General features: G+C 40.8%; 1 protein-coding gene across 1 annotated transcript in view; it reads right to left on the bottom strand.

The window, feature by feature from the left end:
- The window catches only part of ALMS1 (ALMS1, centrosome and basal body associated protein), a 133650-nt gene that overhangs the window by 73859 nt on the left and 32990 nt on the right, over window positions 1–26801 (bottom strand). Inside the window, 2 exon segments of the mRNA XM_023760631.1 lie at window positions 17131–17261; window positions 18331–22497. Coding sequence (XP_023616399.1) covers window positions 17131–17261; window positions 18331–22497 — 4298 coding nt within the window.

Genomic DNA, 26801 nt, shown 5'->3' with positions numbered 1-26801 from the left:
CTTGTGTGAATTTTGGGACACCCTTTATTTCCAGCTTCGTTTGAAGCTAGTTGTGAACATAAGACTAAATTTAGGCCAATGGAATATGAGCAAAAGAATTAAGTACAAATTTTGCTTTCTGTCCTTAAAAAATCAAGTTCTCAACCTCTACATCCACCTATCACTACTATCACCATTACTATTGCCAACTGAAATAGGTGCCATATAAAAGGATGGCTCAGCTGCCCACCCAGCTTGGGTCCTTGGATAACCTCAAGCAGCTTGTTCCTGTTCCTACCCTGGACTATCACATTAAAGAAAAATAAAATTCTACCTTATTTGAGCCACTGTATTTTGGGATTTCTTTGTTACAGATGCTTAGCCTACACCCTAATATTTTACCACTTAGAATAGAAAAAAAGAACTAATACTTCTTCCTGGTTAAGATCAGTGCATAATGCTACCATAAATATAAATTTTCTTTGAGATGTCTGCATTTTACCTATGAAGTCATAACTTGCCATTCTACTTGATGATATAGGCACATTTGGCTTCATATAAAAATACTTTAGCCCGGCCGACATGGCTCAGTGGTTGAACATCGACCTATGAATCATGAGATCAAGGTTTGATTCCCAGTCAAGGCATGCAACATTCCCAGGTTGCAGGCTCAATCCCCAGTAGGGGGAGTGTAGGGGGCAGTCGATTGGTGATTCTCATCATTGATGTTTCTATCTCTCCCTCTCCCTTCCTCTCTGAAATCAATAAAAATATATTTAAAAAAACATTTTATTTATTTATTTTTTAATATATTTTATTGATTTTTTTTTTACAGAGAAGAAGGGAGAGGGATAGAGAGTTAGAAACATCGATGAGAGAGAAACATTGATCAGCTGCCTCCTGCACACCACCTACTGGGGATGTGCCCGCAACCAAGGTACATGCCCTTGACCGGAATCGAACCCGGGACCCTGGAGTCCGCAGGCTGACGCTCTATCCACTGAGCCAAACTGGCTAGGGCTAAAAAAACATTTTAAAATATGCTGCCACTTCCGACATAGTGGAGTGGATGTGCTTTGCCCTATTCTACCTGCTAAGTCCACAACTAAAAATCCTGGACATTATACATAAAACAAACTTAAGAATCTGAAAACTATAGAAAAGAAGGCAGACTGGCTAGGGACATTGGGACCTGAGGAATGAGATGGTAGTGAAATCCCTGGGTTTTCTTTTTACTTGATATATCCCAGATTTGGATCTGAAGAAGCCAGCGACACACGAACAAAGGGCACATACAAAAGCCCTAACAAAAACCTACTCTCATTAGCTAAAACAAACAAACAAACTGTAAAAGTGAAGTCTAACAAGACAGAAAACTTTGCCCTGATTGGGTGGCTCAGTTGGTTGAGTGTCATTCCATACACCAAAAAGACTGTGGGTTTCATTCCCTGCCGAAGCACATATGGAGGCAACAGATCGATGTTTCTCTCTCAAACTGATGTGCTCTTTCTCTCCCCCACACCCCCCGCCTTCCATTCTTCCCTCCTTCCCACCCTCCTTCCATTTCTCTCTCCCAAATCAATTAAAAAACACACATATCCTTGAGTGGCAATTTAAAAAACTTTAAGACAAAACCTGATCTATTTCAGCCAAACACTACAGAAAAAAAAAGGGGGGGTCTAAGTGAGGAGCATAGACTTCTACCCTTCCAAAACAATAATGAAGCACCACCAAGCCAAGTTGGTATTAGAGATGGCCAAGTAGGAGTCCTGCTGGCTGGTAATAAGCTACTTCTCCCTGTGGTGTCAGTGGAGACCACACAGGAAGACTGAATTTTCATTTCCACTCAGCAGTAATGAGGTGCCCCCCTCTCTCCAAGCTACCAACTGGAAGAAAGTATTTGCAAATCTCATATCCAACTGAAGACTTGTATCTAACATATACAAAGAACTCTCAAAACTTAACAGTTACAAAACCCACACACAATTCAATCAGAAAAATGGGCCAAATAACCATATACATTTCAACTAACAAAGAGCATGAAAAGATGTTAAACATCATTAATCATTAAGAAAACACAAATTAAAACCACAATGAGATATCACTACAAACCTATCAGAATGACTAAAAAAAAAAAAGAAAGAAAAAAGAAATGCAGGTGAGGCTGTGGACTAATGGACTCACCACATTACTGGTAGGAATGTAAAATGGTACAATCACCCTAGAAAATGGTGTGGCAGTTTCTCAAAAAACTAAACATACAACTACTATATGACCAAGCAATAGCACTTCTGGATATTCATCCCACAGAAACAAAGACTTACATCCACCAAAAACCTGTGCATGTTTATAGAAGCTTTACTTATAATAACCCCACATTGAAAACAACCAATATATCATTCAATCTATACTAATAAAGGCCTAGGTGGCCCTTGTGCCCTCACAAGATGGCCACCCCCACGTCGTCACAAGATGGCCGGCAGGGGAGGGCAGTTGGGGGTGACCTGGCCTGCAGGGGAGGGCAGTTGGGGGCGACCAGGCCAGCAGGGGAGCAGTTAGGCATCAATCAGGCTGGCAGGGGAGAGGTTAGGTTCTCAACCTTCTGGCCCTTTTTAATACAGTTCCTCATGTTGTGACCCAACCATAAAATTATTTTTGTTGCTACTTCATAACTGTAATGTTTCTACTGTTATGAATTGTAATGTAAATACCTGATATGCAGGATGGTCTTAGGCAACCCCTGTGAAAGGATTGTTCGACAGCCAAAGGGGTCACGACCCACAGGTTGAGAACCGCTGAGTTAGGGGGTGATGAGGTTGGCAGGTAGAAGCGGTTAGGGGCAATCAGGCAGGCGAGTGGTTATTAGGAGCCAGCAGTCCCAGATTGTGAGAGGGATGTCCAACTGCCGGTTTAGGAGAGGGTACAGGCTGGGCAAAGGGACACCCCTCTAGTAGGTGAATATTTAAACAAACTATTACATCCATACCATGGAACACTACACAGCAATAACAAGGAATAGGCTACTGATATACTCAACAACCTAAATATTCTCCAGAGAATTATGCATAGTGAAAAATGCTAATAGCAAAATGCTAATACATATTATATGATTTCACATATATGACATTCTTGAAATGACAAAATTATAAAAATAGAGACAAGATTAATGACTGCCATCGGTTAAGAAATGGGTAAGAGAGTCGGCCTGGTGGTCAAATCCTTCTAGTATTAACTACAACAATCAAGGCTTAACTAGAACAAGACTGCGCACAAAGACCACTAGGGGGTGCACCAAGAAAGCATAAAAAATGCGGAGGCAAAAAAACATGACAGAAATGGAGGATATAGAGCTAAAAAATGCAATTTTGAGGGCTTGCAATAATGTGCTAGAAGCTGCCAATAAACTTGATGAGAGCCTCACGAAAACTAATGAGACCCTCGATGTTGTGATAAAGAACCAACTAGAAATTAAGCATTCACTGACTGAATTAAAGAATATTATACAGACACCCAACAGCAGACCAAAGGGGCGCAAGAATCAAGTCAAAGATTTGAAATGCGAAGAAGCAAAAAACACCCATCCCGAAAAGCAAAATGAAAAAAGAATCCGAAAATACGAAGATAGTGTAAGGAGCCTCTGGGACAGCTTCAAGCGCACTAATATCAGAATTATATGAGTGCCAGAAGATGAGAGACAGCAAGATATTGAAAACCTATTTGAAGAAATAATGACAGAAAACTTCCCCCACCTGGTGAAAGAAATGCACTTACAGGTCCAAGAAGCGCAGAGAACCCCAAACAAAAGGAATCCAAAGAGGACCACACCAAGACACATCATCATTAAAATGCCAAGAGCAAAAGACAAAGAGAGACTCTTAAAAGCAGCAAGAGAAAGAAACTCAGTTACCTACAAGGGAGTACCCATACGACTGTCAGCTGATTTCTCAACAGAAACGTTGCAGGCCAGAAGGGAATGGCAAGAAATATTCAAAGTGCTGAATACCAAGAACCTACAACCAAGATTACTTTATCCAGCAAAGCTATCATTCAGAATTGAAGGTCAGATAAAGAGCTTCACAGATAAGGAAAAGCTAAAGGAGTTCATCACCACTAAACCAGTATTATACGAAATGCTGAAAGGTATCCTTTAAGAAGAGGAAGAAGAAGAAAAAGGTAAAGATACAAATTATGAACAACAAACATGCATCTATCAACAAGTGAATCTAAGAATCAAGTGAATAAATAATCTGATGTACAGAATGAACTGGTGATTATAATGAATCAGGGACATAGAAAGGGAAGGGACTGACTATTCTTGGGGGGGAAAGGGGAATGGGAGATGCGGGAAGAGACTGGACAAAAATCGTGCACCTATGGATGAGGACAGTGGGTGGGGAGTAAGGGCAGAGGGTGGGGCGGGAACTGGGAGGAGGGGAGTTATGGGGGGGGAAAGAGGAACAAATGTAATCTGAACAATAAAGATTTAATTTAAAAAAAAAAAAAGAAATGGGTAAGAGCAAGGGAGAAGTGGATGTAATTATTTGAGGGCAACATAAATGTCACTTTATGTTGATATAAATGTTAGGTATCTCGATTATATCAATGCCAATATCCTGATTGTAATATGTTATTACAGATTTGCAAGATGTTACCATTGGTGGAAACTGGGTAAAAGGTAAAAGTGATCTTTTTTTAAAAAAATATATTTTATTGATTCTTCACAGAGAGGAAGGGAGAGAGACAGAGAGTCAGAAACATCGATGAGAGAGAAACATCGATCAGCTGCCTCGTGCACATCTCCTACTGGGGATGTGCCCGCAACCCAGGTACATGCCCTTGACCGGAATCGAACCTGGGACCCTTCAGTCCGCAGGCCGACGCTCCATCCACTGAGCCAAACCGGTTTCGGCAAAAGTGATCTTTCCATATTACTTCTTACTACTGCATGTGAATCTAAAGATATTTCAAAATGTTGAATTTTTTAGAAAACCAGTAATTAATTAAACACCAACTGGACAAATCTGACATGTTAGATAAGTTGTAAGATGGTGGTAGAAGCTATATTCACCTTCTCCCAGGACCAAATCAGAATTACAATTTAATTATAGAAAAATCAACCTGAATAACCAACTGAAGACTAGATGAACAGAAGTTTTATAAGCAAGGATTTACAGAGAAGCCACATTAAGACTAGTAGGAAGGGCAGAGACATGAAAAGGACTGGCCCTGCATCCACATGTAGCAGTTGAGAATCCAGAGGGATATCTCAGCTGCAAAGATCCTTCCACAAGGAGCAAGGGGTCTCAAGAGCACACCAGGTTCCCCAGCCTGGAGGACCAGAGCTCAAAGAGGAGCCCACATAACACCTGGCAATGAAAACCAGTGGGGATTACAGGGAGAGACAGAAGCCTGCTAAAATCCCAGACACCCTTTTAAGGGCCAATGCACAAATCTCATTCACAGACACAGAAGTCTCACAAATCTCATTCACAGACACAGAAGTCTTACTGAGAGACACTGGGTTGTGTGGCTTCAGAGAGAGGGCTGAAAGAAGAGCCGCCAAGGTCCCTGTGCCGAGTCCCTCTCCCACACTGTCCACAGATGCCATCTTTCCCAAGTAGAGGACTAGACATACCATCCAACTCCTTGTGGCCTTCTCCTGCTCCACTGGCGCCCTGCGCAAGCATCAGCTGGCTGCAACCAGCCTGGGCCCGTAGCATGGACTTTCTCAGAGGTCCAGGCAGATTCAGGGGATAGGAGAAACTGGAGTTGTGTGGTAGGGCAAGGGCTTTTTTTCCCTAAAACATGTGAACGGCACCTCAGCTCTTTGCAGAGCTCTCCTCCCACATGGCCAAACCTTGGCTTGGTTTATTTACCCTGATGAACTCAGCTGGCCTCACACTAATGACTCCCTGTGGCCCCACCCCACCATAAAGAACCATAGGGCCCAGGCTGGTGGCAACTGGCCTTGCAGTACACTGACTGAAATTCCTGCTGAGTGGCCTCATACTCAGCACTATCACCAACTCTTAATCTGTATCAACCCAATCTATATCTCTGGTGACCCACTGAGAACCTACCTCAGGAACTAACATACCACCCAAGGCTCTTTCAGTGGTTGAGCCTAACAGGCAGCCAAAGGCAGATCTCAGGGTGGTTCAGGACTTTTGCTGACCTGCCACCGGGCTCAGTGCTGGTGGAAGCCAGTCCTGGTACATAGGTTGGCATTTCCTATGTAACTGTGACCACCTGACCATAGATTGTAGTTAGTGCATGTACACCCAAGCCCTGCAGAGGCAGCCACAAACTGTGGACTGCTTTGTAGCTCCAAACAAGTAGCCCAAGCTGGTCACAAGCAAGCATCTGACATTGACATTCATTAAAAGTCCCTCCTGTAAGGACCAGAAACCAGTACACTCTGGTGGCAGGCTACAGGCCACATCAGGGCATGGCCAAATTAGCTTCACAAGCGGCACACCCAAAGGGAGGTCTCAGCAGGCACCAGATCCTATACGGGTGAATTCTGCTTTATGGGGTCAACCCCTGCACAGCAACTTATACACTGTGGTTGGAGTAAACCTCACAGTCAGCCAGCCAGAGACAAGCCAACAGCAATCGAGACTCAACTACAACAGGAGGCCTCACATAATATACCCAAGAAACATTCCCAGAGCACCTAGCTCAGGTGATCAGGGAGACTGCACTACTGAGCCCCACATGACACCCACTGCATAAGGTCACCATACCAAGAGTGGGAGTCATAGCAGACCTTCCTAATACACAAAAACAAACAGAGAGCCAGCCAAAATGGGAAGACAGAGAAACATGCCCCAAATCAGGGGTCCTCAAACTACGGCCCGCGGGCCACATGCAAATACAAATATTGTATTTGTTCCCATTTTGCTTTTTTACTTCAAAATAAGATATGTGCAGTGTGCATAGGAATTTGTTCATAGTTTGTTTTTTTTTAAACTATAGTCCGGCCCTCCAACAGTCTGAGGGACAGTGAACTGGCCCTCTGTTTAAAAAGTTTGAGGACACCTGCCCCAAATGAAAGAACAGAAGAAATCCCAACGAACTAAATGAAATGAAGGCAGGCAATCTACCAGATACAGAGTTCAAAACAATAGTTACAAGGATGCTCAAGGATCTTAGGGGAAGAATAAATAAGCTAGGTAAGAACCTTAACAAAGAGATAGTAAACAAACAAAAAAAGATGGAAACCATGAAAAAAAAGTCAGAAATGAAGAACATAATATCTGAAATGAATACACTAGAAGGAATCAACAACAGATTAGATGAAGCGAGGGTCAAAGGAGCAATTTGGAAGACAAGGTGGCAGAAAGCACCCAGAGCATTAAAAAAAAGTTTTTCTTTTAAATAAGGCTAGTTTAAGGGAACACACAGTAGTTAAAGTATAACAACTTTGGCATCATAAGGATATGAGAAGGAGAAATGAGAAAGCAAGGGATTGTGACTTATTCTAAGAAATAATGATGGAAAACTTCTCTAACCTTGTGAACACACACACAAATCCAGAATCACAGAGTCCAAATAAGAACCCCAAAAGGCCCACACAAAGACACATCATAATTAAAATGGCGAGGGTTAAAGACAAAAAGAGAATCTTAAAAAGCAAGCAAGTGCAAAACAATTAATTACCTACAAGGGAGTTACCAAACGACTGTCAGCTGATTTCTCAATAGAAACTTTTTAAACCAGGAGGGATTGGCACAAAATATTCAAAGTGATGAAAAGCAAGGTCCTACAACCAACACTATTCTAACCAGCAAGGTTATAATTTAAAATTGAGAGAGAAATAAAGACCTTCCCAGACAAGACCTATTCCAGTAGGAGGTAGCCATTAAATGATTCTCATCATCTCTTCTCTCTCTCCCCCCCCTTTATCTCCCTCCCTCCATCTCTGAAATCAATAAAAATATGTTAAATACAATATATATATATATATCCTTGCTCCTTAAGTTACAGTGCAATAATGGACTCCTAAATGGACTTCCTTGCTGCTAGGGGCACTAACCACTTTAAACTCTAGACCAGGGGAGGGCAAACTTTTTGACTCGAGGGTCACAATGGGTTCTTAAACCGGACCGGAGGGCCGGAACAAAAGCATGGATGGAGTGTTTGTGTGAACTAATATAAATTCAAAGTAAACATCATTACATAAAAGGGTACGGTCTTTTTTTTTTTTTAGTTTTATTCATTTCAAACGGGCCGGATCCGGCCCGTGGGCCGTAGTTTGCCCACGGCTGCTCTAGACCATATGGTCAACCACTCTCCTCACCTCAACTGCCAAGTCATGCTTCCTATGATTGTTATCACAGGAAAATATCATGGCTTCATCTTACCAGACAATATTATTTATATCTTTCCCAAGAAAATTGAGTCCCCTTACAGATCTAAAATGCTGATGGTCTCACCTTCCAATATTCATTGGCAAACAAATCAGGGAGAGGTGAGTAACTGTGACCCCCTGACCATGGATAATCTTGGCCCATTAAAAGAAAACAAACCCACTATGCTGCTCCTGGACCACACTTACCTGCTGGATATGCAAATTCCAGCTGAAATTCCAATGTGTAGAAGCTTTAATAAATGGCTCACATCTCTCGACAGGAAGTAGAAATAATTGCACTCAGACCCACCAAAAGAACAGAACAGTGTGGAACTCTAGAAACTGTGGTTAATCCTAACAACATTAGAAGATGACATCAAGTCAATACAATCACAACACTTAATTCTACTCCACTTTGGAGGAGGCCACCAATGAGCTGCTGACCCACAGTCGTCCCATAAATTTTCACATGGGATAGTCACTGGGTAGTCACAACACTATAAAATGCACATGCTTGCTACTGTTGGCCTTACTCTGTGCCATCTGGGTCATGGGACTTCTCAATCCAAGAGAGGCAACACTGAAAAGTTGCTGGAAGCACACAGCTCTTGCCCACAATTGCACCCAGAATGGGGAGATAATGTAAGTCAGGCACTAACTTACATAGAAAGGCTGTACCTAAAATGCCACCAGGTGTGAATATTTGCTAGGCGATTCAAGCCCTATCTTAAATAAGACCGATAGCACAAATGCTTATAGGCCACCAGCCATTACATTGTCCTAATTTCAACCCTAACTGGCTGACAGGCTTATGCAGTTCACACCCATCTCTGGTAATAGAGGGCCAAATATTAAATTGTCAGAAGCATATAACTAAATTTTCTTTAAGCCAAAGCTACACATGTGCCCCTGATCTTTACTATTTATGGATGGAAACCTCCTATGCCTTGGAGAAAAGCACTACCCAATTATTTGCAAGGTGCACCCCAAAATGTACTGAGAATTTGTGAGACTAGTAGATACTCCCAATGGTGCAAGCAAACACCAATTAGAGCATCCCAAATCTATGCAACTCTGTTAGGCCCCTTGGGCCCTCAGTTCCCCTCCTTGGTAGTTACCTGGGGGAGCCACCCCCCTGGGATAGCTCCCTCCACTTGCAACAACACTGATAATGACAATGCCCCAGCACACAACAGTGCAGGACATGACAGACAATCTGAGAGATGACAACATCCAAGCCCACAGCACCACAGGAAAAAATTTCATCCTGAATGCTATCTCCACAACCTTCCACTATAGCATAGATGACACCCAGGAACACATAGCAGCTAGGATGGCAAAGACTGAAAAGGACTTGCTGAACTAAATGCTGTTTATCTAAATTCCCTGCTCACAACCCCTTTAAGTGGCATTCTGCAGAATTAGGTATATGTTTACTTCAAGGCCCGCTTGCTTATCACTATATGCATGCTGCTCGAATGTGAGGTGGTACTATGACTGCTAGGCTGCTCTTCACTGCATCTTTTAGTTTTAGAAGATCAAGATGTGTTGAGTCTCAGAACCTTATTGGGGCTCCTTTAAAGCAGTTCACTTAGTTGTTCACCCTCACCACACTCATTAGATTGGTCCACATTATACATCCTACTGGGGGTGGGGTTAGTGAATTTCTGTTGGGAGGAACCATCCCCAGCTACAGATGCTACCATCACCACAGCACCCAGACACATATCCTCCAGGCTCATATCCACAGGGTCACCTGACTATACCACCCCAAGGAAACCCTTTCCCAATGTCACCATTCAGAGCTCTATAATCCTCCCATTCAAGCCCCCAAATAGTCCTAATTTTTTTTCTTTTACTCGTCAAACCTTGTGTCAAGGTATGACTTCAGTAGATCACAGTGAGCCTAATATTTTTATACAATGGGCTAAAATTAGAGCTCATTTTTTGGGGCCACTGTAATTGCTGGGGATGTTATCAGGGTCAACAAAATCTTTTCCCCCAGTTAGTGGCCAACTTGACTGATTTTTTTTAACACTGCCCCCATTTGACCAACAGAAGACACCCCATGTAACCTTGCAACTTGTACAAATACTCAACTGCTTCCATGTAGTACACTTGCCATACAGTATGTGGCACTTGGCAGGAGCCCCCACATGCCCTTTATAATCCTCCATATCTGCCCAGGCACCAACACAAGAAAGAATATGATCTATAACTTGTCCCAAGGAGCACAATCCCTACATCAGCCCAATCACCCAGGGGGAACCCCAAATTATATCAGCTCCCCAATCACACAGTTAGTGACCACTGTGTCTAGTACCCTGGGTCCATTATACATTCATAGTTCTTCACATGTGTACTTATCTTCCCCTCAAGCTCTTTGCCCACCCCACAGAGTTCTATATGTTCATACCAATGTACTTTACTCTCTCTAGGGCTACCCTTACATAAATCACTAAACAGGACCCTCAGTCCATCTCTTTTTCTGCCCCTCACATAAAGAGCATGTGGTATTCACCCCCATTATGTTTGGAAGTAGGTCTGCTACTATCCCTCAGAGACCTGGATTACACACCACCAGAACAGACACATAACAAGTTATTAAGGCAAACACCAACCTATCAACCACATTGGCTGAAAATATTAAGCTGTACACCAAACCATAATGCAACAACATGATTACATGATTCCTTTTTTCACAAATCCTCACCCAAGGACATTTTTTTACTAATTTTTAGAGAAAGGGGCAGGAAGGTAGGGATGGAGGGAGATGGGGGGCGGGGGGAGAGATGAGAGAAATGAGAAACATTAATTGGCTGCCTCCCGCACAAACTATGACCAGGGCCAGGGATTGAACTCACAACCTAGGGTATGTGCCCTGACTGGAAATCAAACCTGTGACCTTTCAGTGTATGAGACAATGCTCCTATCAACTAAGCCACACCAGCCAGGGCAACATGATTTTTTAGTGCAGATGGTTTTGGATAACCACTTAGCTTTAAATTATTTATTGGCCAAGGAAAGAGGTATATGTACTATGAGTCTATCACCTGCTGCATATATATTAATAATACTGGACAAAATAAATCTACAAAAGATGGCCCAACAGGTACCAATATTCCATAATCTCACCCAAGTTTTTAATCAAATACCTACCTTATCCATGGGCCTTGATTTATTTTCTTGGCTGCACCCCAACAAATGAGGGGATGGTTATGAACAGGATTTCAAACTATCATTTATCTATTGATGTTCTCTTTGGCATTTTTGCTTTACTCAAATGTTTCATATGCTAGGTGACCAAAATCCTGCCAGTGGCTGTTGATATCTGCACCATCTAGACAGTGCCCTTGGTTTTCCCTAAACACTAATGCCTAGGCATCACAGGGTCAATTGTGATGAGAAAACAGCTATTTTGAGTTGCTGCCTAGATATTTTACAGTATGACAGCCCTGTTCACACCCAGAGCATAGACAGTTAGATAAGGCCCTGAATTTAGGATTCCTGCCAGAAGTTCCCTCTTTGCTTTTCCCACGCCACCTTTAAAAATAACCACTTAGAACGGAGTCTGTGAAAAGTCACTGACCGCCACTTCAACCATCTTATAAGTAGTTAGTGCTTGCTACCCTGCTCTTTATCTCCTGCTCATGAGGAGGACTGTCCATCCCTCAGCCTGCCCACTCACCCAGGCTTCTGAGATTTGTAAGTAATAACTCTTGTGACTTTACTTCCTTTGTGTAAGTGTATTAAAACTATGCCTTTAATCAAAATGACCCTGGAGGTTTTTCAGTTCCCCAAAGTGGAAGCTCTGATGCTGAGAAAGCTACCTGCCTAGCCCATGTGGGTAGTATGTGCCTACATTCAAGAGATTATAATCTGAATTTTTTAATTTAATACACCAGCTACAGGCTCCACAACACAGCATACTACAAAGAAAAAAAAGAGCAAGCATATAACTAGATATAGTAGGAATATTGTGACTACCAGACAAGGAATTTAAGATAGCTATGATTAATATGCTAAGGGCTCTAATGGATAAAGTGAACAGCATGCAAGAACACAAACACAATGTAAGCAGAGAGATGAAAATCCTAAGAAAGAATGAAAAAAGAAATGCTAGAGATAAAAAACACTGTAAGAGAAATGAAGAATGCTTTGATAGGTTCTTTAGTAGACTGCACATGGCCAAGGCTAGAATCTTGAGCTTCAGGAGAGTTCAACAGAAACCTCCAAAACTAAAATGTAAAAGAAGGAAAAACCCCAGACCAAAACATCAAAGGACTCCAGGACAAGATATTAATACATTAACAACAAAAATACCAAAAAGAGAAGAAAACCAAAAAGAACACCCCCCACAAAACCAGAAATACTACACCTAGACATAACATTTTCAAAGTAAAGAAAAGCAAACATAAAGAAAAAAATCTTGAAATAAGCCAAGGGGACAAAACACCTTATCTACAGAAAAGCAAAGAATTACATCTGACTTTTCCGCAGAAATCATGCAAGCAAGAAGAGAATAGAGTGAAGTATTTAAAATGTTGAGAGAAAAAAATCCAGCCCACTTAGCATTCTGTACCCTTCAAACTGAACAAGAAATAAAACTTTCTCAGACAAATTAAAATAGAGGGAATTTATGCCAGTTAATGGAACAAATGTTAACAGAAAAACTTAACAGAGAAAAATATTGGTCAAAAACTCAGATCTACATAAAGAAAGAAAGAACATCAAAGAAAGAAACAGTGAAGGTAAAAAAAACCAAATACAACCTTTTTCTTATACCAAACTGATCCAAAAAAATAGTTTGAAACATTGCTATGTATGCATGTATGTACATGTACGTGTGCGTGTGTGCTTGTGTGTGTGTGTATAAACTGAATGACAGGAATGACAGGAAGGAAAAATTAGGATTATTTTATTAGAAGATACCATGCTACCTGTGAAGTGAGTGGTACAGTGTTATTTGAAATTGATGTAGTCGTAAGTATATGATACAAATTCTAGGGCAATCATTGAAAATGTATAAAATGTATGTATAACTGACATCCTAAAAAATGAGAGAAAATGTAATCATAAAATGCTCAATTAAAACCATAAAGGGCCCTAGCCAGTTTAGCTCACTTGATAGAGCATTGACCTGCAGACTGAAGGATCCCAGGTTCGGTTCCGGTCAAGAACACATGCCCAGGTTGCAGGCCCGATCTCTAGTAGGGGATGTGCAGGAGGCAGCTGGTCAATAATTCTCTCTCATCATTGATGTTTCCATCATTCTCTCCCTCTCCCTTCCTCTCTGAAATCAATAAAAATATAAATATATTTAAAAAAATAAAACCACAAAAGGCAGAAAGAGTGGAAGACAAAACCAGAAACAAAGAACAAGGGCTACAAGTAGAAAACAGTAACGAATGTGGAAGACACTAACCAACTATATCAATAATTGTTTTAAAAGTAAATTGTCTAAGCCTTGGCTGGGTGGCTCAGTTGGTTGGAGTGTTATCCCATCCACCAAAAGATTGCAAGTTTAATTCCCAATCAGGGCACATACCTAGGTTGTGGGTTCAATCCCCCAGGGCACATACAGGAGGCAACAGATCAATGTTTCTCTCTCACATCAACGTTCCCTTCTCTCTCTAAAATCAATGAAAACATATCTTTGGGTGAGGATTTTTTTAAAAAGTCTACACATATGGTAGCTATATTGACTTTTGCAGATTTAATAATAATAAGAGCTGACAATTACTGAACACTAAGTATTTTATAGACATTATTTCCTGTAAGCCATACCCAAACTCTCTAAGACAGGTATTATTACAACCTATTACTACTCATAATAGCAGACCAAATGCCCCATCAACAAGAGAATAAACTGATAATTTCACACACTGAACTACTTACAAAAATAAAAAATAAACTATAGCTACATAGAAAAATCTCAAAAAACCTAAGATTATATGAAAAACAATTCTCATAAGAATATATATCATGTTAATTCCATATATTATAGAATTAAAAACCATACTGAACAGCAAGAAAATCAACACATGTTATGATAAGTAGTAAAAGAGATATGACTGGAGAAGGGTACACACAGGACTTCAGTGTCATTGGTAACATTCTATTTCTCAAGCTGAATGGCTGATACATAGGAATTTCACTTTATTCCTTACATACATGTTTCATATCTATTTTGTAATCATGAAACAGTAGGAGGAAAATAAGTACTATTAAAAAGGAAGTGGTTTATACATAGACTATTTTAGGTCTGTGTTCCTAAGCAGAGGATATACATCTGAAAATAGCGGGACTTTATCGGCATCTCAAGATATCACCTTCAGGGGGAGGAACCAAGATGGTGGCATAGGTAAACACCGGAGACTGCTGCCGCAAAAAACCACTTCAAAAATACAACTAAAAGACGGAACAGACATCACCCAGAACCACAGGGATGCTGGCTGAGGAGAGACTCTTCAACTAGAAGGAAAGAGAACAGCAAACCGAGGCTCAGAGGCTGCGCAGTGTGGAAAATACAAAGGTACCCAGGTGCGCGCGCAAATCGGGCTGGTGGCTGAGGGCGTGGTTGTCGTTTTCAGTCGGGAGGGAGTCTCAGACTCTGGGCTCCAGACCCGGGCGAGTCTCTAGGGACTCAGACTCAGACGGGAGAAGCGGGATTGTCCGGCATCAGTTGGAATCTGAGGGCAGCTTTCTCTCCGAGGTTTGCAGCGGCTGCCGGGGTTCTGAGAAGCAGAGCCTCTGGGAACGGGAATGAGAGCAGCCATAACTGCTCCCTCCACCCGCCCTGTTGATCCCGCCCCGCCCAAGCCCTGCGCAGAGCCATTTGCCGGATCGCCTCAGGCAAAGGCTAGAGTAGCACCTCCCCAGAGGACAGAAGTTTTCCACACAGCTGATTCTCACAGCCAGTCAGCCTGGTGGTCAAATCCCTCAGTATTAACTAAAAAAATCAAGGCTTAACTAGAACAAGACTGCGCACAAAGATCACAAGGGGGTGCACCAAGAAAGCGTAAAAAATGCGGAGACAAAAAAACATGACAGAAATGGAGGATATGGAGCTAAAAAACGCAATTTTGAGGGCTTGCAATAAACTTGTGGAGAGCCTCACAAAAACTAATGAGACCCTCGATGCTACGATAAAGAAACTAGAAATTAAGCATACACGGACTGAAATAAAGAATATTATACCCAATAGCAGACCAGAGGAGCGCAAGAATCAAGCCAAAGATTTGAAATTCGAAGAAGCCTAAAACACCCAACCGGAAAAGCAAAATGAAAAAAGAATCCAAAAATACGAAGATAGTGTAAGGAGCCTCTGGGACAGCTTCAAGCGCACTAATATCAGAATTATATGAGTGCCAGAAGATGAGAGACAGCAAGATATTGAAAACCTATTTGAAGAAATAATGACAGAAAACTTCCCCCACCTGGTGAAAGAAATGGACTTACAGGTCCAAGAAGCGCAGAGAACCCCAAACAAAAGGAATCCAAAGAGGACCACACCAAGACACATCATCATTAAAATGCCAAGAGCAAAAGACAAAGAGAGAATCTTAAAAGCAGCAAGAGAAAGAGACTCAATTACCTACATGGGAATACCCATACGACTGTCAGCTGATTTCTCAACAGAAACTTTGCAGGCCAGAAGGGACTGGCAAGAAATATTCAAAGTGCTGAATGCCAAGAACCTACAACCAAGAATACTTTATCCAGCAAAGCTATCATTCAGAATTGAAGGTCAGATAAAGAGCTTCACAGATAAGGAAAAGCTAAAGGAGTTCATCACCACTAAACCAGTATTATACGAAATGCTGAAAGGTATCCTTTAAGAAGAGGAAGAAGAAAAAGGTAAAGATACAAACTGTGAACAACAAACATGCTTCTATCAACAAGTGAATCTAAGAATCAAGTGAATAAATAATCTGATGTACAGAATGAACTGGTGATTATAATGAATCAGGGACATAGAAAGGGAATGGACAAGACTATTCTTGGGGGGGAAAGGGGAATGGGAGATGCGGGAAGAGACTGGACAAAAATCGTGCACCTATGAATGAGGACAGTGGGTGGGGAGTGAGGGCGGAGGGTGGGGTGGGAACTGGGAGGAGGGGAGTTATGGGGGGGAAAAAAAAAGAGGAACAAATGTAATCTGAACAATAAAGATTTAATTTAAAAAAATAAAATAAAAAATAAAAAATAAATAAAAAAAGATATCACCTTCAAGAGAAATAAGAGTGACAACAATCTATACTAATAAAGGGTAATATACTAATTGGACCAGACGTCTTCTGGACCACCTTCCAGACAAAGCCATGGTGGCAGGGCCGAGGCAAAGGTGGTTAGGGGTGATCAGGCCGGCAGGGGAGAGCAATAAGGAGGGTCAGGCCAGCAGGCAGGTGAGCGGTTAGGAGCCAGTGGTCCGGGATTACAAGAGGGATTTCCAACAGCTGGACATCCCCCGGGGGGTCCTGGATTGGAGAGGGTACAGACTGGGCTGAGCGACACCACCCCACTCCCCCGTGCATGAATTTCATGCACCGGGCCCATAGAATATTGATAAAAGTAATCCTCTTATTTCTCAAAGGAGGTAAATTTTTTCAACAGATTAATTTGGAATAAATCAAAACCTACAGAATCTAATCCTTAATCTTTTGAAGAAGACTCTTAACACTTTAAACCAAAGACTATCAGTTACTCAGCTAGAGTCATCAACACCCAAATAAGAGATCCAAATTCTATACTACTCTTTCACATTTTCTCTTTTCATTTCTAGATTTCTTTTATACCTTGGACAAGTCAGTTCTCTCATGGCCAAACAACTTTGCTTTGATCTCTTCTACTTTTCTCCTGTCATCTTCATTTAATTCTGAAATGGAGTAGCCACACTCACGAGCCATATTAAACTTCAGATTCCAGGCTAAAGAGAAAACATAAAAACACCTGAGATAATACAATGCAAAAGTGAGAATTTTTCAGTGATTATAAGAGCACAAAAGATCATCATTATACCTATTTAATGGCTCCCACATGCTTAGCAAAAAGTGTGTGCTCTAAATTATATGACAAACTATTAGAAGTTCTAGAGAGAGATCATTTCATTGAAGAGTCTGATTTTTTTAAACACACATTCTACAGATTTTTCTCCAACAAGGCCATTTTAATTAATATGGTATTTAATCATTTTTATTCCAATCTTCCTTTTAATCAGAACAGTCCCTTTGTCTTCCCCATTTGCTCCTGCTACAATTTCTGCCACTTCCACAAGAGCTGATATTTTAAAATAAATAAAACTTGGGGAGTTTTTTTAGCAAATCAAAATATGCTTAAGTGATAAAAGGAATGGCTTAGGCAGTTCCTCTCAAGGAAAGATTCCCAGGTAGGTCTGGATTGCTTATAAGTTACCCTTCCAAATATATTCCCCACATTGTCCTGAATATTTTTTAATGGAATTCTACTATTAGAAATTAAAAAGATTAATAAATATTCTTCCAACCTCTAAGCCAAGTTCTAGTGTGAAATACCTTGATTAGTTTTTTCCAATGTCTACCTAAAATCTGCTCCTAGAACTTTATTATCAAAGGGGACGAGAAAGTATATGCAGTTTTATTATTATACAGTGGTTCAGAGCAGAGCAAATTGGGTTTTTTTTTTCTGCCTCCAAAATAAGGACACTATCATGAGAGGATTAAGGAAAACATGAGCGCTTTGGGAGTTAGGAAACTTCAAGCTCTCTACTTACTTTCCTCTCCTTCTGACATCAGAACTAACTTTTCCTAAGTCCCTAAACTCAGACTAGCACTATTAATCCTGTGAGTTAGCTGCATTATTGGTTAAATGGGCTTATTCTGGATTGCAGAAAATGCAATCATCCTAACAGTTCTATAAAAAAATAAATTTAGAATGCCAAATACTTAACTTTAAATAAATTACTAAACTACAATGTTTATAAGCTTCATCTGCTTTTATAACAAATAATCAGTTCCTACCTCGTGCTCGTACCCGGCATTCCTCTTCCTCTGCATTTCTGAGAATTTGTTTAGCATGATTCAATGAGGATTCACATTTCAGAAGGTTTTTCACGTGTGCAGCCAGTGAATCCACACTACTACCACGCCCTTCATCACTCTCTGACACACACTCTTCCTCTCTACTATCTGTCATACTTGTCTTTGGTGAAGTACATGGAAACAAGTTTAGAAGAACATCAGAAACTGATTCAAAGGAATTACTGTCCCATGAGCAGGAACTTGCATCACTACTTGAATCACTTTTTATGATAGTCATCATAGGGATAAGAATTTTATTCCCAAGGGTTCCACTACACCCTTCAGGTTCAGATCTCATTACAGGTCTGGCTGCTTTATATTGCCTAAGAGTTTCATCTAATGCCATTCTGGCTTTGATTTCTGCTTCCTGTAGAGGACTTCTAACTGTAGTTGAACTAACAAACTCCCAATTTTCAATGTCTCCCTGGCATTTCAGATTTGTCTGTGTACTAATATCCTTCTGTAGGTACTTGTTTGGATTCTCTTTTGTGAATGACTGTCTCTGAGGCAAATCAATGTTAGATTTATCAGTTGTAGGGGGTTCTTTGAAGCAAACAACCTTCTTAGATTGAATAAATGAAATGTCATTAACATCTCTGAATGGCACAAGGGGAGCAGGAAAATTGCATCGTTTCAGTGCTATATTTTCTGCCTCCATTAAAAGTGTCCGAATCTCTTTAAGAGTTTTAGAACCATTATCTGTACCCTGGAATTCCTCAGAGCCAATATCTTCAAAACCTGAAGGTTCTGGCTTATTTATTACAACTCTACCATCAGCTTGAGAATTTAAGGGCATAGTGTTTGAGATAATACTAGAGTTAGAAGAATCCAAATGATCTTTTGGCCTTTCGACATGGTCTGAAAGAAACTTGTGCTTCTCACTATGTGAATAAGTATCAGGGTAAACTGCTGATAACCCAGTAATCTGATCAGCTTGCCTAAGACCACTTGAGAACTTTAGAGCATCTTTAGTTAGATGTCTATCTGGCAAATTCTGCTCACAGAATTTATTTTGTTTTTCTCTGTGTGAAAAAAAATGAGGAGGAGCTGTTGGTAACACAGTTTTTTGGTCTGCTGGTTTAGGAATTGTTGATACTGTCAGTACATCTTCAGTTAGACGTTTGTCTGACAATTCCTGCGGACAGACAATATTAGATTTTTCTCTGTGTGAATAGGAACTAGGAAGAGGTATTGGTACCCTAGAATTCACATCAGTTGATTCAGGAACAGATGAGATCTTCTGAATATCTTCACTATGTTGTCTAGTTGGCAAATGCTGTTTAAAGAAAATATTGGGCGTTACTCTCTGAGAGTAAGAATTATGAAAAACTGTCAGTACCGGAGTCTGCTGGCTGTTTGGTTCAATCACAGCTAAATTCTTGGGTTTCTCTATCTGTGCATAAGAAATGAGGGGAGCTGTTGGAAACTCAGTTTTCTGGTCATCCGGTAAAATCACAGTTGAAATCCTGGGTTTTTCTTTATGTGAATAAGAACTAGAAGATCCTTCTGGTATCTCAGTCTTCTGGTCAACTGGTCCAGGAAGAGCAAAAACTTTTAAAGCTTCTTCAGTAACATCTGGCAACTTCTGCTGGTAAAAAACATTGCCCTTCTCTCTATATGAGGGGGAACCTGAGGGGATTATTCCTATCCCAGTCTTCTGGTCAGTTGGTCCAGGAACAGCTGAAACTTCCAAAGTTTTTTCAGTAATATCTGGCAACTCCTGGTAAGAAATGATGGGGCCCTCTCTAGATGAGTAGGAAGAGGGCACAGTTGGTACACCAGTCTTCTGGTCAACTGATCCAGGAATTGCTAAAAGTTTTGAAGCCTCTTCATTATGATCTGGCAATTCTTGCTGATAAGAAATGATAGGCTTCTCTCCAGGAGAGTAGGAAATAGAAGTTACTACTGGTATCCCAGTTTTCTGCTCAGCTGGTCCAGAAACCCCTAAAATTTCTAAAGCCTCTTTAGTAAGATCTTGCTGGTAAGAAATGATGGGCTTCTCTCTATGAGAGTAGGAAGTAGAGGATACTGTAGGTAACCCAGTCTTCTGGTCAGCTGGTCCAGAAGTAGAAACATTCAGAGCCTCTTCTGTGAGATGTCTGTCTGGTAAGGCCTGTTGGTAAAAAATAATGGACTTCCCTCCAGGTGAATAGGAACTTGGAGGTACTGTTGTTATCCCAGGCTTCTGATCACCTGTTTCAGGAACAGCTGAGACTTTCAGAGCCTTTTCAGTTAGATGACTATCTGACAACCCTTGTTGGTAGAAAATGGGTTTTTCTCTATGTGAGTAGGAAGTAGGGGGTTCTGATGGCAACCCAGTCTTCTGGTCAGCTGGTCCAGAAACAGCTGAAACTTTCAGAGCCTCTTCAAACAAATGACTCTCTGTCAAGCCCTGTGGGTAGAAAATGGGCTTTTCTCTATGTGAGTAGGAAGTAGGAGGTTCTGATGGCAACCCAGTTTTCTGGTCAGCTGGTCTGGAAACAGTTGAAACTTTCAGAGCCTCTTCAAGTAGGTGACTATCTGTCAAAGCCTGTGGTGAGATAATAATATGCTTCTCTCTATGTGGATAGGAAGTAGAGGGTAATGTCTGTATCCCAGGCTTCTGGTCAGATAGTCCAGAAATGGTGGAAACTTTCAGGGCCTCTTCAGTCGGATGACTATCTGCTAATGCCTGTTGGTAGAAAGTACTGGACTTCTCTTCAAATGAGTAGAACCCAGAGGAACCTGGTGGTATCCCAGTGTTCTGCTCACCTGGTCCTGGAACAGATGAAACTTTTAGAGCCTCTTCAGTGAGATTACTATCTGGAAACTCCTGCTGGTAAAAAATGATGGGTTTCTCTCTATGTGAGTAGGCACTAGATGGTCCTGTTTGTATCCCAGTGTTCTGGTCAGTTTGTCCAGGAATAGATGAAATTTTCTGAGCCTGTTCAGTTAGTTGATTGTCTGGCAACCTCTGCTGATAGAAAAAACTGGTCTCTCCATGTGAATAAGTAGAGGTTCCTGTTGGTATCCTAGCCTTCTGGTCAGCAAATCTATAAACAGCTGCAGCTTGTTGAGACTGCTCAGTTAGCTGGCTCTCTGGCAAAGTCTGTTGGTACAAAATATGGGGCTTCTCTCCATGTGAGTAAGAAGTTGAGGTTCCAGTCTTGTGGTCAGCAAATCCAGAGAGAGTTGCAGCTTGTTGAGACTGTTCAGTTGGATGACTGACTGGCAACTCTTGCTGGTAGAAAATACTGGGCTTCTCTCTATGTGAGTAAGCAGAGGATACTATTGGTATGCCTGTTTTCTGCTCTGTGGATCCAGGAGCAACAGAAACTTTCACAGCCTGCTCAGTTAGATGATTTTCTGGAAATGTCTGTTGATAGAAAATATGGGGCTTCTCTCTGTGTGAGTAAGAAGTTGAGGTTCCTGTTGGTATCCCAGTCTTCTGGCCAGCAAATCCAGAGATGGCAGCCGCTTGTTGAGACTGTTCAGTTAGAGAACTCTCGGGCAACGTCTGCTGATAGAAAATATAGGGCTCCTCTCCATGTGAGTATAAAGTAGAGGACACTGTTGGTATCACAGTCACTTGATCAGCTGGTCCAGGAACAAATGGACCGTTCAGAGCCTGTTCAGTAGGAAGACTATCTGGCAGCAGTGGCTGAGAAAAAACATTGTGCTTCTCTCTATGTGTATAGGAACTAGAAGGTACTGTTGTTTTCTCGCTCTTCTGGTCAACAGATCCAATAACAGCTGAAACTCTTAGAGCCTCTTCGATTTGATGACTGTCTCTCAAGGCCTGTGGGTAGAAAATATTGGGCTTCTCTCTTTGTGAGTAGGAACTAAAGGGCACTGTTGAAATTCCAGCCTGCTGGTCAGCTAGTTTTGGAACAGCTAAGGCTTGTAGAGTCTCTTCAGTTACATGACCATTTGCCAATCTCTGTTGGTTGAGAGTATTAGTATGTATACCAATAGTATTCTCCACAGAAGATCTTACAGCCAACTGAGAAAAGTCCTCAGAAGACAAGGGTAAATGAGATCCAATGCCTGAATCTCCAGAAGTGGTAGTGATGTCGGCTTTCAAGTTGGATTGGGTAATTTCACTTATGCCTCCTTTAGAAATATCTCCTAAAGAATAAGAAATTTGTTAATAGTATATATTGCTTTAATTGAAAAATATTTCTTGCCCTGGCTGCTTTAGTTCAATTGGTTGGAATGTTATTCCATACACTAAAAGGTCACAGGTTCGATTCCCAGTTAGGACACATAACCAGGTTGTGATTTCAATCATTGGTTGGGATACATACGACAGGCAACCTATCGATGTTTTTTGTTTTTTTTTTCTCTCTCTCTCTCTCTCCACCTCCCCTCCCCTATCCCTTTCTCTCTAAAATCAATAAAAACATGTCCTGTGAGGATTTAAAAAAACAACCAAACCTGGTTCCTGTACCCCCCATCAGAAAATTAGATTCCATTGGTCTGGGGTAGACCCTATACATTAGTATAAAAGAACAAAAGAAAGAAAGCTTTTCTTCCTTGGGACTTTATATTCTAGAAAGGAACCCTAAAGAAATCCTATATAATAAAAGCCTAATATGCTAAGTGTCCAGTCAGCCGTTCAACCAATCAAAGTGTAATATGCTAATGATATGCTAAGGTTGCTCAACCTCTCACTATGATGTGCACTGACCGCCAGGGGGCAGACAGTCGACTAATAGACCAGTTGCTATAATGTGCACTGACCACCAGGGGGCAGATGCTCCTACTGGTAGGTTAGCTTGCTGCAATGGTCCGGCCGATTGGGGCTGAGTGAAATGGGCCAGACATACCCTGGAGCCCTCCCGTGGTCCCTCCCTGGCTGGCCAACCTCCTGCGTCCCTCTCTGGCCCCGATCGTGCACCAGTGGGGTCCCTCGGCCTGGCCTGTGCCTCTCGCAATCCAGGACCCCTCGGGATGTCAGAGAGCTGATTTCAGCCCGATCCCACAGGCCAGGCCAAGGGACCCCATTGGTGCATGAGTTCATGCACTGGGCCTCTAGTACAGCGGCTGCCTACCTTTCAGACCTCAAGGACCACCAATAGTCTGTGGACCACCAGTTGGAGACCCCTGCTCAAAGGTTTCCTTACACTAGCGGCACCAACCTTTCAGACCTTTTGTACCACCAGTGGTCTGCGGACCACCGGTTGGCGACCACTGTTCTAGTAGTCAATTAAAGACACCAATATTTTCAACTCAAAGATAATTATTACAAAGCCATTTAAAGCAGCAATCTAATGTGTAAATAATTTAAATACTCAATAACAGAACTATAGATTAAAAATGTCAGTATAGACATTTGATGAAATATTATGCAGATCTTTTAGTGATTTTTAAAGAATTTTCAATGTGATGTGAAAATGCTATCTACTCTGGGATTTGATTTCACACTCCTTATAAGCTAACAAGTTAGCCTTTTACTGTGTCATGTATGCTAGCAGAAGATATGACACTCCTCAATTACAACAAAATATTTTATTCCATGGCATAGCAAAGGATCATTAGCTTATTTTCATGGGTTTCTCTTTTCCCCAAGTCCTACAAGGGCAATGCAACATGGCTCAGACAGATGCTATGCATGCAATGGGTTTAAGTGGCTCGGCTGATAAGTGTACCCATTATAAGATATGTATTTTTAACTATATGAAACTGTAAACTCTAAAGGTTACACTAAGAAGTTTGAACTTAATTCTGTATGGCATAGGGAATTACTGACAGACATGAGCAGACCTGTATTGTAGAAATACAAGTTCTGGATTGGAAAGGGAATACAAAAGTGTAAGCAGTGCTGTCTCATCAAACTTTCTGCAACAATGGAAATTCAGTATATTTGTATTGTCCAAAGATAGTAAATAATTCTAAATAAAAATAGTTCTAAATGGCAGAGGAAAATAAATGAATGCAATAGAAATGGCAAGATTTGACAAGAAATGCATTCATTCATTTGTTCATTCAAAAAAATAAATTGTTTACTATGGGCCAGTCACTGTTCTAGATGTAGAAAATAGGAGCAATAAATAAACGGACAAAGTTTAATTTAAAAAAACAGACAGACAATAAGTAAATTGGCAAAACATATGGTAGCAAAATGACTGATACATCCAGCAAATATTAGCTGTACTTTACAAATAAAAAAATTAAGTTTCAATGATAACGACTTAACAGTGTTGGTCAATGTAAAGATCTTAGATTCTAATTCAGCAGGTCTGGGGTGGAATCTCAAATTCTGCATTTCCAACAAACTACCAGGTAATACTCAATATTATTGGTCCTTAGATGACATTTTGAGTAACAAACATATTTTCCTAGAGTTGTACAGTGAGTAAATGACAAAAACAGACATTTTAGCTGTCTAATTCTAACTAAATATTCTGAACTCTTTTTACTACAACTGAGTGCCATTCTAAACCCACTGGTGAGCTTCAAATAAGGAGCTGGAAATAGAATGGAATGAGAACTGAACTGTAAAGTAAAAAAGTAGAAATACCAAGTATTAACTTCAAGAAAACTAAAAGAAAATAATGTACACTGCATAGTAACTTTAGAAGGATATGAGTTATGAAATTTTGTGAGGAAAAAAAAGGCTCAAGAAATTAATAAATCAAAACATATTAATGAGCTGAACAACTAATGGGTCAAAGAAGAAATAAAAAGAGGAAAAAAGTACCCCCAAGACAATTGAAAATGGAAATACAACATCCCAAAACTTATGGAATATGATAAAAGCAGTTCTAGGGGGGAAGTTTATAGGGACAAGTGCCTACATCAAGAAACAACAAAAGTCTCCAATAACCTAACTTTATATCTCGAAGAACTAGAAAAAAAGATAAAGCCCAAAGTTAGCAGAAGGAAGGAAATAAAAAAGATCAGGGCAGAAATAAATGCCAAACAAAGACTGAAAAGGTCAACAAAATTAAGATATGATTCTTTTAAAAGATAAACAATTGACACACCTTTAGCTAGACTTACCAAGAAAAAAAGAGACAGGACTCAATTAAAATCAGAAATAAAAGAAAAGAGATTCAAAATAGTGGCAGAGTAGGTAGAAGGTACACTCACCCCCTCCCAGAACCAAATTGAAATTACAACTAAAATAAAGAATAATCAAACTGCATAACCAACTGAAGATTAAATGAAGAGAAGTCTTATAATCAAGGATTTACAGAAGAAACAACACCGAGACTGGTAGAAAGAGTGGAGACACAAAAAGGGCTGGCCCCATTCCCTTTTTGTGGTAGCTGAGATTCTAGAAGGTATCTCAGCTACAAAGGCTCCCCCTCAGGAGTGTGGGGTTCTGACCCCACACCAAGCATACCAGCCCAGAGCACCAGAGCTGCAAAGAGGCGCCCACATAACATTTGGCTTCGAAAATCAGAATAAAAAAAACAAAACACATAGAAAACATTAAAAAACAATGAAGAGCCTGGCCCACATGGCTCAGTGGTTGTGTATCGACCTATGAACCAGGAGGTCATGGTTCGATTCCCAGCTGGTGCACATGCCCAGGTTGCAGGCTTGATCCCCAGTATGGGATGTGCAGGAGGCAGCCAATCTATGATTCTCTCTCATCATTAATGTTTCTATCTCTCTTCCCCTCTAGCATCCTCTCTGAAATCAATAAAAATAAGTATTTTTAAATGAAGAATACAATAACTGAAATGAAGAACATACTAGAAGGAATAAATTGTAGGTTAAATGAAGCAGAGGATGGAATCAGCCATTTAGAAGACAAGGTAACAAAAAAAACTATCTTCCACTCTCTAAAAAAAAAAAAAAGAAAGAAAAAGAAAAAAAACCATGGAAAAAATATCCTCAGGTGAGGATTAATAACAACAAAACAAAACAACAACAAAACTGGGATAATTTAAAGGACCTGTGGGACAACATGAAGCATGATAACATCTTCATCACAGGAATACAAGAAGGAGAGGACAGAGAGCAAAGAACAGATGCCATATTTGAAACATTACTGGCTGAAAACTTCCCTAATCTGGTAAAAGGAAAAGATACAAAAGTCTAGGAAGCACAGAAAGTCCCAAACAACATGAACCTAAAGAGATGCACACAAAGATATATCACAATTAAAATGGCAAAGTTTAAAGACAAAAAGAGAATCTTAAAAGCAGGAAGTGAAAAGACAGTTGTCTACAAGGGAACGCCTATACTGTTAAGTTGATTTCTCAACAGAAACATTTCTGGCCAGAAGGGCTTGGCATGAAATATTCAAAGTGATGAAAAGCACCCTCGCCAGTCTGACTCAGATGTCCAACTGTTGGCCTACAGACTGAAAGGTCTGGGGTTTGATTCCAGTCATGGGCATGTACCTCAGCTGCAGGCTTGATCCCTGGCCCTAGTCAGGGAGGCAACCAATTGATGTGTCTTTTTCACATTGATGT

The sequence above is a fragment of the Myotis lucifugus genome, unplaced genomic scaffold, assembly GCF_000147115.1.
Source record: "Myotis lucifugus unplaced genomic scaffold, Myoluc2.0 scaffold_186, whole genome shotgun sequence".
In the NCBI taxonomy this organism is placed as follows: Eukaryota; Metazoa; Chordata; class Mammalia; order Chiroptera; family Vespertilionidae; genus Myotis; species Myotis lucifugus.
This window is presented reverse-complemented; position numbering and strand designations above follow the sequence as displayed.